The sequence below is a fragment of the Lampris incognitus genome, chromosome 9 (genome assembly GCF_029633865.1).
Source record: "Lampris incognitus isolate fLamInc1 chromosome 9, fLamInc1.hap2, whole genome shotgun sequence".
NCBI classification, from domain to species: domain Eukaryota; kingdom Metazoa; phylum Chordata; class Actinopteri; order Lampriformes; family Lampridae; genus Lampris; species Lampris incognitus.
This window is the reverse complement of record NC_079219.1, coordinates 59,110,608-59,125,289: the sequence shown is the minus strand read 5'-3', so window position 1 is coordinate 59,125,289 and position 14,682 is coordinate 59,110,608. Positions and strand designations below refer to the sequence as shown.

Genomic DNA, 14,682 nt, shown 5'->3' with positions numbered 1-14,682 from the left:
CATTGCCCCCTCCTCTCCTGCTTTCTTCCTCCCTCCGCTATAATCTCCTCCACATCACAACGCCACTTTGTCCTCTGCTTTTGTCATCTTCTCTCTGTACTGTTACATCACTTTTTTCTTTGTTCATCATTGATTTTGTGACCTGGCAGCTCATCCCTTCTTAAAGCCATCCCAAAACATCTGCCTCTACTCCCTCTGTACAATCCGTGACCACCATCGTCCCCACAGTTCCCTTTGTCATAACTCCACGTGCACCCCCTTCACTCCCTATCCCCTCCCTTGCCCTGTTTCCCTCCCTCGCTCTTGCCTCTTTGTCCCCTTGCTCCCTCGCGTGGCCATGCTGGAGAGCATGTCCCGCCGCTCTCGTTCCCTGCTCTCCCTGACCTTGACCACGCTGGCTCTGGCTCTCTCCATCCTGGCTCTCTGCACCTCCTACTGGTGTGAGGGTACCCATAAGGTGGTCAAGCCCCTCTGCCTCTCGCCTGTCAAGATGAAGAACTGCGGTCAGAACAACAGTGAGCCTTACACCACAGGTACTGCTATGTAGTAGTGTGTGGCGACTCTGTCTTTTGCCTCAGCACACCGAACAAGTCTTTCTGTATCCATTTCATATGCATGGGGGTGGTCTATCATTTCTTTTTCTAAAGGGAAGGGGGGGGTTTAACTGTAGGAGTTGTTGTTCACTGTGTTTGCCTGATTTCCCTCCGGACATGTAAATGCCTTTTACCTGTGATTAAGAACTATATAAATGCACTTCAGGACTCAGGAACATTAATTTGTCATTTCATTTCATTTAATGTACGCAAGTGCATGAAATGAAATGAAATATTATTACCCCAGCCCACAGCAGTGCAACTCAAAGACAAAAAAACATCCAAACAAAGTACAAGAACACATATATCCAACATATCAAAACAAAAAAAATTTTTTTTCATTGTCCAAAAGAGCGAACGCCAGGATGACTGTCGGAACTGTCGGTCTGCATGGGCTAGCAGTTAGCTTAGCCTGCCCTGCTTCCATATCCTGTCAGAGTGCCTTTGGTGTTTCCTCCTCGGGCGCAGCTCCAGGCAGGGCCGTGGTCCCTGGGCCCACCGGACGAGGCAGACCAGGATCCCCCAGCCGATCCAACACCAGCTCTCTCAGCCAGACACCTTCAACACACCTCCCCGCACTCCACACGACGACACCAAAAACACAGTCAACGCTAGGCGAGGCCACTGCCAGACCGCCCTCGGTGTTATTGGAACTGCCGGTCTGCATGGGCTAGCAGTTAGCTTAGCCTGCCCTGCTTCCGCATCGTGTCAGACCGCCCTCAGTGTTATCGGAACTGCCAGTCTGCATGGGCTAGACTTGACTTGACTTTTTAGCATGCAGCAAATAGGCTCCCTACATCAATCCCAAAAACACACGGTTACATAAAAGGCGGTCTCCATAGGTGTCTGTACAAGTTGTGTGCCATTGCAATAATTGTATGATCATGATATGTTATAGATAACATTTAGGATGAGGCGCTGTGTCATCAGCCCAGTATCATTCTGAAATTAAAGCACAACTGAGGCAATAAGGAGATGCCTGCAAATTATGTCGTGCAGTGGCCTGGGGTGTGTGTGTGTGTGTGTGTGTGAATCTCTTTGTATGTGATAAATGGCTCATTGCATCTATTTACTGTGTACAGAGAAAAACTCAAATTCTTATAAGACTTTCAGAATGTACCTAGTTAACAGATGCATAAGGCAGTTGTCTGGCTTTAACTTTTCCAACAACTTGGTTTTGACTCCTTGACCTAAGCTATTTCACTAGCCCTTCTGTTGTCTGTGGGTCAAAATGACCCATAACAGGGTTTAACAGCAGAGAAAAGACTCTACATGATCTTTTTTCCATCCATCCATCCATCCATTATCCAAGCCGCTTATCCCAATTAGGGTCGCGGGGATGCTAGAGCCTATCCCAGCAGTCATTGGGCGGCAGGTGGAGAGACACCCTGGACATGCCGCCAGGCCATCACAGGGCCGACACACACACCTAGGGACAATTTAGTTTGGCCGATTCAACTGAGCTGCATGTCTTTGGACTGTGGGGGGAAACCCATGCAGACATGGGGAGAACATGCAAACTCCACGCAGAGGACAACCCAGGATGACCCTCAAGGTTGGACTACCCTGGACTTCAAACCCTGGACCTTCTTGCTGTGAGGCGACCGCGCTAACCACTGCACCACCATGCCGCCCCCATCTCTAGAAATCTCTAGAAACGAGTTTGTTTATTTCCACTTACCATGTCGTCCTTTGTTTATATTTCTTTAGGTTTCCCCACCAAATTCCGGCTACTGACCTCTGACCAAAGAAATTATGTTTTTTCAACCTGAAATTTGATGACTTTTCCTAGAGTGACCCCAACATTAGAAAAATTGCAACGTTGTTTTCGTTCATATTTCCATGAAAGCTGTATACCACTAGGGTACTAAGAATGTCTTAGGGTCAAACATGACCCTAAGACAAAAACTACTTCCTGCACATTTCTGCCACTGTCTTAGGCTAAACAAGTGCTATCTCTAGCTAAAAAGTAAATGTTTACACCTATGCAGTACCTTAAGCAATAATAATAATAATAATAGTAGTAATAGTCATCTCACCCTTTCGGTCACAACCCAAAGCTCATCACCATAGGTGAGGGTTGGAACGAAGACTGACTGGTAAATTGAGAGCTTTGGCTTCTGGCTGAGCTCCCTCTTCACCACAACGATCCGGTACAACGTCGGCATTACTGCAGATGCTGCACCAATCCACCTGTCAATCTACCATCCTACCCTCACTCGTGAACAAGACCCCGAGATACTTGAACTCCTCAGAGATACTTCCAACCCTCACCTATGGTCATGAGCTTTGGGTAGTGACTGAAAGGGTGAGATCGCGGATACAAACGGCTGAAATGAGTTTCCTCCGTAGGGTGTCTGGGCTCAGCCTTAGAGATAGGGTGAGGAGCTCGGACATCCGGAGGGAGCTTGGAGTAGAGCCGCTGTTCCTTCGCATCGAAAGGAGCCAATTGAGGTGGTTCGGGCATCTGATCAGGATTCCTCCTGGGCGCCTTCCATTGGAGGTTTTCCGGGCACATCCAACTGGGTGGAGACCCTGGGGTAGACCCAGAACTCGCTAGAGGGACTACATGTCCAATCTGGCCTGGGAACGCCTTGGGATCCCTAAGGAGGAGCTGGAGGGTGTTGCTGGGGAGAGGGACGTCTGAAGTGCCCTACTTAGCTTGCTGCCACCGTGACCCCACCCCGGAGAAGCGGCTGAAGATGAACGCGTGAATGAATAATAATAATAATAATAATAATATTAAACCTCTAGTAAAGAAAACAAGTATGACAGGTGTGTTGCAATAAAAATTAGGGGTGTCCACTGATGAAATGCAGTCTTTCTGCACGGTGAAGAGGGAAAACCCAGATAGTCGCACAGTTTGTGATGAACAACAGCTTGTTTCTTCATGCAAAAGAAATTTGGAGTTTAAAATTAAATGTAGTTGCTTTAATTTAGAGGTTTAATGAAGGCAGGTCAGGAATGACCCTTAGGACCAGGGCAGTAATACACAATGTGTGGACAACACGAGGGCTAGTATTGCACTCAACAACCCCTGCAGCGTGTCCCTGCATTAAAACCAGTACCTGGAACTAATCTGGATGGACACATGTTTCTGACCTGTTACATTTTGCCCACTGTCCCTGGTTTTGATATTTATTTTAATCTCTTATTGTCCATACCTTAGTTCCCGCATTTAATTATGGTGCAGTATTAATCTGCTGGGGTGTGAGAATGATTACAAAGGTTTATATCGTCCACACAGGAGCGGTCAGCGGCCTGCTGTATTTCCTTTGCACATGTGCTTAATCCAGATTGAGATTAACAGTTCTGTTACTCCATACAGGAGTAAACTGTTTGTGCTGTGTGTAATCTGTGCTTCCCCAGCAGGAAGACGGACCAACACACAATACTGGTCCTACTCTCCCCCCCAATCTGCTCCTAAATCTGATTTACGAATGCCTACACGTGGGTTGGCAAGGTGCAGGCTCATGATGCTCCATGTGACTCTAAAATGCAGGGGCGTGATGGATGTGAGACCCTGGAGTGGTTCATACGCTCTTCATTTCAGTTATGCGGTCCATCTCAATTTTCTCTGTCATTCTGAAGCACGTACTTATCTCCCCCGGCGGGCTCCTGGAATCGCCTGACAGCGCACACACTTGAATGCAAAATGTGGATTGGAGATGTGTACTTTTATTTGCTGATCCCCTCTGAGCCCATGGGTTGATTTACAAGGGAAAACTTCTCAAAAACCAAATCCCTTTTATTGTTGTGTGGTCTGTGTGCATGCCTGCCTGCAAGTGTGTCTGTGCATCTTTCTGCGTCGGTGTTACCTGTGTGTGCACGGCTGCATATCTGAATGTGTGTTTTTATTACTCCCGTGGGCCTGTGTGTATGCTCCTGCACTGGTGTGTACGTGTGTTTCTGCCCCCCCTCACCGCCGTCTCCCCCTGCTGTCTTTACAGAGAGCCCCACTCAGAACCCATTCAACCGCACACTGTCTCCAGCCAGGAGGGAGGAGCTGGCCAAGATTAGACAGAGGCAGCTGGCTAACGCGGTCCACTACATCTGGGAGACAGGGGAGGACAAGTATGCCTTCAGATACTTCCACACTGGCTTCTGGGAAAGCTGCGAGAAACACAGTGATGGTGAGGCTACGCAGCACGCCATGTGTGCTGTTGGGTGCTTGTTCATGCTGGCTCGTGGAGATAAAATGGACACGGAGGCCACCGACAGGGTCGATCCACCCTGTTAGGGCATCAGTCCCATCGTGTTTAAGGGATGGAAACGGTGGCAGCTGGTGCTAAAAAACGTTTTTTTTTGGGGGGGGGACGCAATTTAGCTTGGCGCAGCCCACCTGACAGCTGCTTTACTGTCCACACAGTCACAGAGTTACTAAGAAAGACTATGTGGCCTATAGATGTTATCAGGGTTCGTAGACGTGGATGATTGACAGTCGAGACGAGGCGTGGTGGTGGGTGTGAACATGATTGACAGCCACGAGAATTGTCCAATCGCATTAGATCAAAACACATTAAAACAATACCAATTCACTGCCAATAAAAGTGGGAGTGTCTGGGGCAGCACAGAACAGCGCCCCCTGGAAAATCTGAAGAAACCAATCAGACAGCAGCCTCAGGTCACCTGCTCGCCACAAGTTTGAGGGCTTACATAAGGTATGGTTTGGCCGGCGCCCCTCACCCAGGAAGTATATGTATTCAGACAGGAAGTATATGTATTCAGACAGGAAGTATATGTATTCAGACAGAAACCAACCAAATCCCATTTGAACCAGTATTTAATGCTGCTGGCAGGCGCTCCCAGACTGACAACACTTTTATTTCATCATTATTTGTATTATACAAGTAAGTTATATTTAACATGTTTAAGTAGATTTTCATCTCTTGGTGTTTGAAGGGGGCGGGGCCCCAGCGCCCTGTACTGGCCAGCCGCCACTGGTATGAGAAGTGAAAAAGGTCACACACTTAAGTAGTTCCTACACGTAGTCATAGTATTGCTTCCCCGCCGGGTGACGTGACTTTACAGGTTGTTTCCTGACGTTGAACTCCCCCCCCCCCCCCACATGCATCGCTTCATGTTTTACTCACCTTCGGCCCTCCCTGTCCATCTCTGGAAGACTAGTGTCCAGGCCAGGAGTTTTCTCTCCCTTGGCCCCCAGATGGTGGATTGAAGTCCTGTCTTCCATCAGCGCTGACAATTTGCTTATTTCATTCACGAAAGACCTAAAAACTTTGCTTTTCCCGACTTACCTTACTCTAAAGACGGTTTCCGTGCATGACTGTGATACTGCTTTGTGACGTTGTCTAGTCAGGGTCACTACTGCAGATCTACTTGGTAGGCACTTACACTAATCACATTTGACGTGATGTGCACAGTGCATGATTTAATTCCTATGAAGTGCTCTAAGATGGCAGTCGGCTCACACACGAGTTTATCTGCTAATTCTCTTTTAAGTCACTTTTTAAAAGCATCTGCTCGGCGAGGAAAGAGCAGAATGTAAAATCTTCTCCCTATGTTGTTTCCTGATTACTTTGTCTGCAGGTGAGAAGTGCCGCAGTTTTATAGAGCTGACTCCAGGGGAGACACAAGGTGAGTGGGTTTTAAAGAGTCTAAATATGTTTCACCGGCTTCTTCCTCCATTTTGAAGGTTTCTTCCCCCCCCCTTTTTCACCAATTTTACTTGGCCAATTACCCCACTCTTCCCGAGCCGTCCCGGTCTCTGCTCCGCCCCCTCTGCCGACCCGGGGAGGGCTGCAGACTACCACATGCCTCCTCCCATACATGTGGAGTCACCAGCTGCTTCTTTTCACCTGACAGTGAGGAGTTTCACCAGGGGGACGTAGCACATGGGAGGATCATGCTATTCCCCCCCCAGTTCCCCCTCTCCCCTGAAGAGGTGCCCCAACCAACCAGAGGAGGCGCTAGTGCAGCGACCAAGACACATACCCACATCCGGCTTCCCACCTGCAGACACGGCCAATTGTGTCTGTAGGGACGCCCCACCAAGCCGGAGGCAACACGGGGAATCATACCGATGATCCCCGTGTTGGTATTGAACGTTTCTTACTGTCTTTCTGACGCGTATCTTAGGTTGACAGTTCAGCGGACAGGAAATCGAGTATCAACTTGGTGTGCTCATGTGTATGTGTGCTTATGTGTATGTGTGCTTATGTGTATGTGTGTGCTGCATGCTGGTGGTGGGGGGGGGGGTGTATGAACTCGGACATGTTCCAGGTGTGCTGTGGCTTTCCGTCATCTCAGAGTTCACCTACATCGGTCTGCTTGGGATGGGTTTCCTGCTGATGTGGCTGGAGGTGCTGTGTTCCCATAAGGAGATGCACGCCCTTAAAATCAACGCCTATGCAGCCATCTGCACCGTGCTGTCAGGTGAGCTTTGTTTGAGACTTCTTTTTCAACATCATGAGTCTTTCACTGACTTCACATCTGCTCCAAGACTTGTTTGCTCCACTAGATCCTTCAGTATACCCTCAATAAGCCCCCGCCATTGCTGCCTCTGGTTCAGCTCTTTCTCAGCTAATTCTAATTCTACACCGTTGAAAGGTTTCTGTTTCTTCTGTCTTCTCTGCAGGTCTCCTGGGGATGGTGGCCCACATGATGTACACCACAGTGTTTCAGATGACGGTCATTGTGGGCCCTAAAGACTGGCGGCCCCAGACGTGGGACTACGGCTGGTCATTTGCGTAGGTGGCTGAGCTCGAGAAAGAATATGTTCACTTGGGAGAGTGTACACAGTCCACCATGATGCCTCCACCTCGCATGTCACAGTGGTGTGTTTGTCGGCTCTCCCTAACTCCTCTTTCCTCTCCTGTCATCGTAGTCTTGCCTGGGTGTCCTTCAGTTGCTGTATGGGAGCTGCAGTGGTCACGCTCAACTCCTACACTAAGACTATCATCGAGCTCCGTCGGAGGCAGAGGCTCCGCTTGGAGGAGGCGAGAGCGGCCACTCAAGCCCCTTCCTACGATGAGGTTGTTCCAGGGGGTGGACTCTACTCCGTCAGCGGCCTATTGCAGTGTCCAGACGGCATGATCGATGTGGCGTGGGCCCCGGATGGCAGTGTGGTAGGAGTGGGAAATGGGGATGTGCCGACGCTGGTTTTGGTAGGGGGTTGTGGCCCCGAGGGGTGTGAGGACTGCGAGAGAGAGTTGGACGAGATGGAGGAGACCATGGACAAGGTTGATTCACCCTGTTAGGAGATCAATCCCATTGTCTCCAGGCTCCGAAAAACTGAAAAGGGATCTGAGGATGGCTCATCATAAGAAACCAGACCAGGACCCAGGCTAGGATTGACTGTGTTGTTCTCTTCTCCAACTTTGACCTTCAGTGAACTTGGGACATAGTATGTAAGCTTGAAAGCCAACACCTGTGTACCCCGCTACACATGTGCAGGTATACTGACATGCACGAGTCGCGGGCTTCGCCGTTATTTTTCAGTGCCTAATGGTTGGAAATGAAACCTGTGTTGGTCTTGGTTCATGAATACAAATGTTTATAATACTGGCTGTCATCGGCTGAGCTGGTACTGTATCATATGGACAGTCCATTTTTGTTTATTTATTTGTCTTTTACCTGCTTGGACGGCTTCTACCCAGTCTCTCCTGTTATGACACGACAGAAAAGCTTTTCCCCTGCAAAACAGACAATATCCTGTATATTGTGCTTGTTTATCTGAGGAGGGACTGAAAGGCCCTCCCAGCAGTAGACCACCTTTCCCGCTCTCCTGGTTGATAAACAGAGGAACGGAGACTAGATGTGCAAAGGTTTCTGTCTTCCTCTCTATTTCCGTGGAGATTTTTGCAGTCATTTCTCTACAAAGCCCCCCCCCCCCCGTTTGTCCCCGCCGTCGGCGGATAGCGTTCTTTTCAAACCGAGTAACCTATAGCAAATGCTAGAAGTCTCCCCGCAGGAGCACAGACGAGCCCCACGCGACAGACACGCAGAGTCGGAAAGATTACGGAGATTTTGAAAAGTCTGCTCTCTGATGTCGAACAGAAGATTACCGGCATAATCCCAAGTTGGATGGAACGGGGGAGGAACGGACCGAGGAGAGACGGGAGGCGCATGAAGGGCTGGGGAGAGGGGTGGAAGGGGGAGGGCGGGCTGCGGGGGGTCACGGAATGAGTTTGGAAAGAAACGCAGGCATGCATAAATACAAAAAGCACACGCACACACAGACACACACACACAGACACTTGCACCCAAAACTGCATGTAATCTCTGCACAATAAAAAGACACTTACGGGGACTCGCTGTGGTGTTGAGATGCAGTTTATAGGTCAGTTTATACGTCAGTCTCTCTCACAAACACCCCTGCAGCACAGACGCTTACCTGCCAACGCCCCACTTCCATAACACGCGTACACGTTTTGTTTTAATGCTGTCCTTCAAACAAGTAATCCTTGTGTTCCCGGCCTGGGATGAATACAGTCACACAACATCAGACCTCGTGGGCCATCTCGTCACCTGGACCAACATTTTTACCGTGTACAGAATGGTTCATTTTTTAGGTCAGCTCTGGGACAGACACGTAGAAATGACTCCACAAAGCAGCTTTTATGAGAAAACCTTTACTTGGTTGTGTAGTGTGTAGAGTACAAGTACGTTTGTTACAAACAGTAAGACAAACTCGGGGTTACTGCCAAAACAAAACCTTCAGCTACAGTCAACCCTCAGCAGGAGTACCAGTCGACGCCCTTCTTGAACACAATTCCTCTTTATTGTAAATCTCTGCTGCCGACGTCACTTGTGAACCGGTGGGAGGTCCCCGATGGAAGGGGGGGGGACACCTCCGAGAAGACCGGCTGGTGTTCAGACGTGTCTGTGAGACCCGCGCCCGCCTGGCTACGGCTACACAAAGCTATGAATACACATTTCACAGAGTATCTCAACTGCAGCCATGCTGACTTGTTCACTATGTCTGTGTATAGATTATGAATATTCATGAGTTACAAACACATTTTTGGTTTGGTGACATCTCCCCTTCCGCTGCAGAAATGTGTGACATGACACACCTCGTTGTCTTCCCGTCCATCCGTCCATCCGTCCATCATCCAAACTGCTCATCCTGCTCTCAGGGTCACGGGGATGCTGGAGCCTATCCCAGCAGTCGCTGGGCGACAGGCGGGGAGACACCCTGGACAGGCCACCAGGCCATCACAGGGGACACACACACACACACACACACACGCACACACACACACCTAGGGACAATTCAGTACGGCCGAGTCACCTGACCTACATGTCTTTAGACTGTGGGAGGAAACCGGAGGCCCCGCAGGAAACCCACACAGACACGGGGAGAACATGCAAACTCCACACAGAGGACGACCCAGGACGACCCCCAGAGGTTGGACTACCCCGGGGCTCGAACCCAGGACCTTCTCGCTGTGAGGTGACCGTGCTAACCACTGCACCGCCATGCTGGCTCATTGTCTTTATGCATGCTAAATAATCCAGGTGAGAAAATCACAGGCAGCTGAGTCGGTTCATCTGCACACCAACGTTTACTGAGAGAGAAACGGAGCCGGCCTACCTACACCATCTACAGGCCGGTGGCCGTTCTAGCAGGGACGGGGATGTGCACATCCTTGACAGGGAGGAACGCTGGTTTGAATGGGGAGTCAAAGAGGCCACCTGTGTGAAGAGGGAACGACCATCCTTGAACTGGGGGTAGGGGGGTGGTGGGGGGCTAAGAGTAGATCTGTCACCATCTTACAATGCCGTGATGGCAACCATTCCCCAATCCTCTGTGAATCGTACACATGGCCATCGAAACTCTAGTTAATGGTCACGCCCATATTTGCATATGAACCCGATGGTTGGTTTCGGTCGCTATGCCACTGTGTTGTTTATAAGGGTGGGACACCTGCAGTCAGGGGAGACTGACGAGGTCACTTAGATTCATTCATTCATCTTCAGCCACTTCTCCGGGGTGGGGTCGCGGTGGCAGCAAGCTAAGTAGGACACTCCAGACGTCCCTCTCCCCAGCAATGCCCCCCAGCTCCTCCTGGGGGACCCCAAGGCGTTCCCAGGCCAGATTGGACATGTAGTCCCTCCAGCGAGTTCTGGGTCTACCCCGGGGTCTCCTCCCAGTTGGCCGTGCCCGGAAAACCTCCAAAAGAAGGAGCCCAGGAGGCATCCTGATCAGATGCCCGAACCACCTCGACTGGCTCCTTTCATCGTGAAGGAGCAGCGGCTCTACTCCGACCTCCCTCCTCTCACTTAGGGGGCGCCGCTGCAGAGCATCCATTTCCATTTCTTCCTGTCCTTTGCATCTTCCTCTGTCCCACCAGCCACCTGCATGTCCTCCCTCACCACATCCATAAACCTCCTCTCTGGCCTTCCTCTTCTCCTCTTCCCTGGCAGCTCCATATTCAGCATCCTTCTCCCAATATACCCAGCATCTCTCCTCCACACATGTCCAAACCATCTCCATCTTGCCTCTCTTGCTTTGTCTCCAAACCGTCCAACCTGAGCGGTCCCTCTAATATACTCCTTCCTAATCCTGTCCTTCTTCATCACTCCCAGTTGAGTGATGAAGAAGAGCGATGAAACCTTTCTCTCAGTAAACGTGTCCAGATGAACTGACTCCACCCTGTGTGACAACGCCTCCTCGTTAAATAAATGTACTGACAAACGTCAGCAAGATAAAGTATCGTACAGTAAACTCCTGACTCAAAAAGGTGTGGTTCTGACCAAGACACTGCAGGAACACATATAAATACGCACGTTACACAAAAAGGGCTAGAAGGAGTAAGGGGACAGACAAGCGAGAAAGCGAGAACAGAACCAGGAAAGGAGAACTCCTGGAGGGGATCTACACAGAAGAGGGAAGAGGAACTGAATGGGGGTCCGGTTTACTCTTTGAGGGGCTCATAGTGAATGAGACGCATGGCGTTGGCGTTTTCGGTCACCCCTTGGATGAACTCTCCCTCCGCCAGCCGCTCTGATGGAGAGAGAGAGAGAGAGAGAGAGAGAGAGAGAGAGAGAGAGAGAGAGAGAGAGAGAGATGTTATAACTGGACGTATGTGAGGGGAAGTGAGAACAAGCGGGGTTGAACGGGGGCTGAATCTGTGGGTGTGCCTCCGTCAGTGTGACCACGTGTGCAACACGTCCTGCCACGGTGCATGACGGGGAGGTCCTCCCAGGTGGGATTACCGCCTTCACGTCTGCAGCAAGCAGCAGATGCCTGCACTGATCACACGTGGGTGTAACCGGGAGGAGCCTGCAGGACAGCTGCTGAAGGAGGCCACAGGCCTGACACCCGTTACCCCCTCTCATAACATGTTGACATGACCTGCCACGACCTGCAGGGGCACTGTGTGTGTATGTGTGTGTGTGTTCGTGTGTGTATGTGTGTGTGTTGGTGGATCAGTGTTGTCTCTCCTCACCGTTGTCTTTCTTCTCGAAGAAGGACCACAGCTTGTTGGCTCTCTTCTCGGGTGTGTTCTCATCCTCCGGGAGCTTCTGCTGTTCCTCCTTCGGGATCAGTTTAAATATGGCCTGAGAGGAGGGGGGGGGGAGGGGGTGTGTGAGTGACAATGCTGCAGCATTTCTTTGACAGATAACGTACAAGATGTCAAGACAGCACGGGTCCCAGAACAAGTCTTACGGGGAACGTCCTTGTGGAAACAAGGAGGCTGAAGGAACCTTCCGGTGCCCAGTAAGGAACCTTGCAGGCCTCTCGTCCTGCTGAGTCTCCTGTGCCTGCTTGGGGTCTGCTGAGCTACGGCTGCCCTGTTTTTCTTTTTGTTGTTGTTGTGTTTTTCCCGCCCCGGGTCCGAGTATGACACGCTTGGGAATGGTTGGTCAATCAGAGCTTTCTGGTCAATAACCATCGCTCGCCCGCCATGACTTCATCAGGGGAGATCCTTGGATTAACCTTCGACCAATCTAAAGGGATTTTCCGGGGGGGGAGGTCTTGCCCAGAAATGGGGCTAAAAAAAGAAAGAAAGAAAATCCCACCTACAGCTGACGTTAGTATATCTGACCACTAGAGGGAGTAAGGATGCAGTGTTTGCTGCTAATTGGAGCCTAGCTAGAGTCCTCCCTGTCGCCATGAGCTGATCATGACGGCGTTTCAGACTCCGTCGTGTCGAACGGGCTGACGACGGAGGGGTGTTGCTGTGTTATCATATCCTGTGCAGATAGTCACCCTGACGGTTGTGGCCGTCAGAAGTGGCGTGTTCAACATCAGCGTGATCTGAGGGTGGGCACAGGGATGATGCTCCAGGCCTGGGCGGTGGCTGCGGTGCGCCTGCCGGAGGCCACTTAGGATGCAGCAGATTGCACGAGACTGGCAGCATTTAAGGGTCAGTCAGGCCTTTAAGTGTGTGGCCCACATAGAGCGAGGGAACACTCATCTCCCCCTTTTAAGACACCTAGATTAACATGGACTAACGCCAAGACCCAGGCCACAGGCCAAACACCAAGATTTCTTTTTTTCTCCCCTTGCTCCCTCCATCTTTCCCTCACCACCTCATCCTCTGTCTCCTTCAGGCCGGAGGGAAAGTAGATGACCAGTAGATACAGGTGGTCAGGTGAAGAAAACTAAAAACGTCTTTACTCAATGCCCGCCCCCTTTCGCCACAGAGCCAGAGAGATGCTACAAATCAGCGGTGCACCGCTCCCCGTCCCATCCGTTTGGATTCTGACAAGTCTGGCCTCCTCCGCTTGGCTGGCCGACACCGATACGAAGAGCAGCCTAGGTCAGTGAAGCTGTTACGGTGCTGTAATGCTCACATGTCAGAACACGGTGGGATCACAGCAGACCCGTTGTCGCCGCTCACACTAAAGTACACCAAATAACTCCAGACGTAAAGGAGGGAAGGACTAGCAGATGTCGACTCTAACTATACGTTTTGAAACCTTTCGCCGAGTTTCAAAATGCTGCACCGGTCAGCTGGCCGTAAATAAAACCCCGTCGCGGGAGCAGCGGGGTTCCTGGCTAATCTTCCTAAACCTTTCTGAATTCTGTATCATCTGGCACCGACTGGACTGGAATGTAATTTCTCAGCAGACTCGAGCCTGAATCACATGGCAACAAGGCCTGACCATCATCACTGCTGAAAATACAGCGGTCCAAAACACCGAGGTGGTGCGATGGTCTGATGATGATGATGATGATGATGATGATGCTGAGCTCGGGGTCTATTCTGATGTGACGCATGTGGATTTGACTTGACTCTGAGAGCGCGTCAGCCGTCCATGCGAGAAACAATTCCCAGACTGGAGTAGCGGTTCCTTAAGCGTGGAGTTGCCACATTGTCTGAGGGATTAACCTGTAATCACCCAGCTTATCTGGATTGTGAGGCTCAAACGGTCTGGGTAATTGGGCGGACAATTAGAGCTTGGACCTACGTGTCGGGAGAGGGATAGCCACTCTCCAAGGAAATGCAACGCTCTTTGTCGGACCCGGCCCTGGCGATGGAGAACGTCCTCTCTCAGAGGAAAGGTTTTTCTGGAGACTACTCATGTCAGATTGTTCTCTAAAACAAAATGAGTCAGGGTCCAAGTTATCGTAAATCAGAACCAGAACCAGAATCAGAATCAGAATACTTTATTCATCCCTGAGGGGAACTGAGTAAAACGAAGTCAACTGGCGTTTTTGTAGAGGGCTCCCCCACCCCTTTTTCTCCTCAATTGTACCCATCCAATTACCCCACTCTTCCCCACCCCATCCTGGTCTCTGCTCCACCCCCTCCGCTGATCCGGGGAGGTCTGCAGACTACCACATGCCTCCTCCCATACATGTGGAGTCACCAGCCGCTTCTTTTCACCTGACAGTGAGGAGTTTCACCAGGGGGACGTAGCGTGTGGGAGGATCACGCTATTCCCCCCAGTTCCCCCTCCCCGCCGAACAGGGGCACCGACCGACCAGAGGAGGCGCCAGTGCAGCGACCAGGACACATACCCACATCCGGCTTCCCACCCACAGATGTGGTCAGCTGTGTCTGTAGGGGCGCCCGACCAAGCCGGAGGTAACACGGGGATTCGAACCGGCGATCCCGTATTGGTAGGCAACGGAATAGACCGCCAGGCTACCCGGACGCTCCTGTAGCGTTGT

General features: G+C 50.8%; 1 protein-coding gene across 1 annotated transcript; it reads left to right on the top strand.

Moving 5' to 3' along the window:
• Positions 1-337: 337 nt before the first annotated feature.
• On the top strand, positions 338-8,315 carry LOC130118277 (germ cell-specific gene 1-like protein). The gene is made up of 6 exons (XM_056286685.1): positions 338-533; positions 4,544-4,726; positions 6,141-6,188; positions 6,834-6,986; positions 7,189-7,300; positions 7,438-8,315. The coding sequence occupies exons 1-6, from the start codon at positions 338-340 to the stop codon at positions 7,808-7,810; spliced, it is 1,065 nt and encodes a 354-aa protein (XP_056142660.1). The 3' UTR covers positions 7,811-8,315.
• Positions 8,316-14,682: the final 6,367 nt, after the last annotated feature.